Here is a 4,392-nt window from a genome sequence, read left to right on the forward strand (position 1 = left end):
CAACAGGCGCATGATTTTGACGTCACTATTACATCCACTTCCGTTTTCCTGCACATGAACTTCCGCTCACTATCTCCACGCTGTAGCGTTTATCAAGCTACTTCCACTGGACACCATATTGTAAGGAAATTAGCAGAATCCTTTACCAAGATGAGACCTTTAACAGACGACGAGACAAAAACGATGTTTGAGAAACTGTCCAAATAGTGAGTATTGACGTGTGATCCTGAAAGACAAGGCTTAAGTTATTTCTGAAACGGCCACGGATGTTCAGACCAGCTCCATGCTTCATCAACCTACTAGTTAGTTAGTTAGTTAGTACACAGGGTTGGTAAACACCAGTCCATATGTAACCGATGTGAAATGGCTGGCTGGTTAGTTAGTGCACAGGGTTGGTAAACACCAGTCCATATGTAACCGATGTGAAATGGCTGGCTGGTTAGTTAGTTAGTACACAGGGTTGGTAAACACCAGTCCATATGTAACCGATGTGAAATGGCTGGTTAGTTAGTTAGTGCACAGGGTTGGTAAACACCAGTCCATATGTAACCGATGTGAAATGGCTGGTTAGTTAGTTAGTGCACAGGGTTGGTAAACACCAGTCCATATGTAACCGATGTGAAATGGCTGGTTAGTTAGTTAGTGCACAGGGTTGGTAAACACCAATCCATATGTAACCGATGTGAAATGGTTAGTTAGTTAGTTAGTTAGTGCACAGGGTTGGTAAACACCAGTCCATATGTAACCGATGTGAAATGGTTAGTTAGTTAGTACACAGGGTTGGTAAACACCAGTCCATATGTAACTGATGTGAAATGGTTAGTTAGTTAGTTAGTACACAGGGTTGGTAAACACCAGTCCATATGTAACCGATGTGAAATGGTTAGTTAGTTAGTTAGTGCACAGGGTTGGTAAACACCAGTCCATATGTAACCGATGTGAAATGGTTAGTTAGTTAGTACACAGGGTTGGTAAACACCAGTCCATATGTAACCGATGTGAAATGGCTGGTTAGTTAGTTAGTTAGTGCACAGGGTTGGTAAACACCAGTCCATACCCAGTCTCTTTGGTGTTATGATCATGATGAGTCTTTAACCTGCACTAGTTACGCTCCTCAGCAAGATGGCTGTGTAGATAGCAAGTGATTTGATATTGTACGTTGTCTGTGTAGATGACAAGTGATTTGATATGGTACGTTGTCTGTGTAGATGGCAAGTGATTTGATATGGTACGTTGTCTGTGTAGATGACAAGTGATTTGATATGGTACGTTGTCTGTGTAGATGACAAGTGATTTGATATGGTACGTTGTCTGTGTAGTTAGCAAGTGATTTGATATGGTACGTTGTCTGTGTAGATAGCAAGTGATTTGATATGGTACGTTGTCTGTGTAGATGGCAAGTGATTTGATATGGTATGTTGTCTGTGTAGATTACAAGTGATTTGATATGGTACGTTGTCTGTGTAGATAGCAAGTGATTTGATATGGTACGTTGTCTGTGTAGATGGCAAGTGATTTGGAATGGTACGTTGTCTGTGTAGATGACAAGTGATTTGAAATGGTCTGAAACTCTCTGAATCTACAATAACAATGTGTGAGACCTTCCTCTTGTCTGTCCACAGCATTGGTGAGAACATCAAACTCCTGGTGGATAGACCCGATGGGACATATTGCTTCAGACTTCACAATGACCGTGTATATTACATCAGGTAAACGACGCTACAGAGCTGCTGTTATTGTTAAATATGACCTATGGATATTATAAAGCAGGTTACTACATGATCATCTCTTTGGGTAGTTAAGATATTGTCTTATTTCTACTCTTTTTTTTGTGTCTGTATCAGTGAGAGAATTCTGAAGTTGGCCACCAACATCGCCCGTGGTAAGTTGGTGTCGGTGGGCACCTGCTTTGGAAAGTTCACCAAGACCATCAAGTTCCGCCTGCACATCACAGCACTGGACTTCCTGGCACCGTATGCCAAGGTAAACAAGAAGCAGGAAGTGGAGGCACTCTGACCTCTCACTATGTATAATGATAACCTCAGCCATGTTAGAAGGTAAACAAGAAAGCAGGAAGTGGAGGCCCTCTGACCTCTCACTATGTATAATGATAACCACAGCCATGTTAGAAGGTAAACAAGAAGCAGGAAGTGGAGGCCCTCTGACCTCTCACTATGTATAATGATAAGCCAGCTGAACCCCTCTGTGTGTTCAGTTCAAGGTGTGGGTTAAGCCAGCTGAACCCCTCTGTGTTCAGTTCAAGGTGTGGGTTAAGCCTGCTGAACTCCTCTCTGTGTGTTCAGTTCAAGGTGTGGGTTAAGCCTGCTGAACTCCTCTGTGTGTTCAGTTCAAGGTGTGGGTTAAGCCTGCTGAACTCTCTGTGTGTTCAGTTCAAGGTGTGGGTTAAGCCAGCTGAACCCCTCTCTGTGTGTTCAGTTCAAGGTGTGGGTTAAGCCTGCTGAACTCCTCTCTGTGTGTTCAGTTCAAGGTGTGGGTTAAGCCTGCTGAACCCCTCTCTGTGTGTTCAGTTCAAGGTGTGGGTTAAGCCAGCTGAACCCCTCTGTGTGTTCAGTTCAAGGTGTGGGTTAAGCCTGCTGAACTCCTCTCTGTGTGTTCAGTTCAAGGTGTGGGTTAAGCCTGCTGAACCCCTCTCTGTGTGTTCAGTTCAAGGTGTGGGTTAAGCCTGGGCAGGAGCAGTCCTTCCTCTATGGGAACCATGTGTTGAAGTCTGGTCTGGGGAGGATCACAGAGAACACTAACCAATACCAGGGCGTGGTGGTGTATTCCATGGCAGACGTACCGCTGGTGAGTTGGTCCTCCCTCTTCACATCCTGTACATTCATTATCCAATCAACACGCAGCCCTCCCTTCAGTCATTATCCAATCAACACGTAGCCCTCCCTTCAGTCATTATCCAATCAACACGAAGCCCTCCCTTCAGTCATTATCCAATCAACACGTAGCCCTCCCTTCAGTCATTATCCAATCAACACGAAGCCCTCCCTTCAGTCATTATCCAATCAACATGTAGCCCTCCCTTCAGTTATTATCCAATCAACACGTAGCCCTCCCTTCAGTTATTATCCAATCAACACGTAGCCCTCCCTTCAGTTATTATCCAATCAACACGTAGCCCTCCCTTCAGTCATTATCCAATCAACAAGTAGCCCTCCCTTCAGTCAGTATCCAATCAACACGTAGCCCTCCCTTCAGTCATTATCCAATCAACACGTAGCCCTCCCTTCAGTCAGTATCCAATCAACACGTAGCCCTCCCTTCAGTCATTATCCAATCAACACGTAGCCCTCCCTTCAGTTATTATCCAATCAACAAGTAGCCCTCCCTTCAGTCATTATCCAATCAACACGTAGCCCTCCCTTCAGTTATTATCCAATCAACATGTAGCCCTCCCTTCAGTCATTACCCAATCAACACGTAGCCCTCCCTTCAGTCATTAACCAATCCACTCAGTCAACACACAGGGCATCTTTCCCAGAGGTTAACTAGTCAGACTAATGGAGAATCTCCATTTGAAAATGATTTTTGGTCCAGGACTAGACTTAATCTGGAGGGTAAATCGACCCATATGGTCAGTTCTACACCGCATCTCAGTTGGTTGCTCCTTCATACAAGCTAATATCTTAAGTCATCAGTAACCATACGAGAATTGTGACGTGGAGGTTTGACTCAACTGAACGTGTCCCCTCGTCTTTCTGCAGGGTTTTGGAGTGGCAGCCAAGTCGACCCAGGAGTGCAGAAGAGTGGATCCCATGTCCATCGTTGTGTTTCACCAGGCAGACATTGGAGAGTTCATCAGGTCCGAGGACACGCTCACATAAGGAGTCTTCACAAACTGGACTATCAATTATACACAGTAGTGCTTCCCCTCTCCTCAAGGACCACCAGACGTTTCACATAGCTGTACTTCCCTCTCCTCAAGGACCACCAGAGGGTTGGGACTATGGCTACCAAGATCCCTGTCACTATGGCTGGGTGATTTACATTCAGTTACCAACATCCCTGTCACTATGGCTGGGTGATTTACATTCAGTTACCAACATCCCTGTCACTGAAGCTGAATGTAAATCACCCAGCCATAATCTAAATAAAGATGTTTTGTAAATTGAATATTTGGGGTTTTATGTAATATTCATAATCTGTATGGAACTGTGAGTGATTTGCATAATATGATTATGCAGTTAATTCTATCAGCATAACATTAAAATTGTTTTGATATAGTGAGATGTGTATTTTCTTCCAACAAAATGTGTAAAGTTTATAAATGTTGGATCTGGTACTAACACTTAAATATAGAATATATTTACTGATCTTTACAGTAAACTCAATGCAGGTAGCTTGCCAGTCCTGTGGTAAACATTAGGCTAGACACTA

The 4,392-nt window shown here is 43.8% G+C and overlaps 1 protein-coding gene across 1 annotated transcript; it reads left to right on the top strand.

The window, feature by feature from the left end:
• The first annotated feature begins 49 nt into the window (after positions 1–49).
• LOC115203682 (60S ribosome subunit biogenesis protein NIP7 homolog) lies at positions 50–4,240 on the top strand. The gene is made up of 5 exons (XM_029768607.1): positions 50–206; positions 1,623–1,709; positions 1,845–1,983; positions 2,665–2,805; positions 3,720–4,240. Exons 1-5 carry the CDS (start codon positions 55–57, stop codon positions 3,837–3,839), a joined length of 639 nt encoding a protein of 212 aa, XP_029624467.1. The 5' UTR covers positions 50–54; the 3' UTR covers positions 3,840–4,240.
• Positions 4,241–4,392: the final 152 nt, after the last annotated feature.

Source organism: Salmo trutta, chromosome 12 (genome assembly GCF_901001165.1).
Source record: "Salmo trutta chromosome 12, fSalTru1.1, whole genome shotgun sequence".
NCBI lineage: Eukaryota > Metazoa > Chordata > Actinopteri > Salmoniformes > Salmonidae > Salmo > Salmo trutta.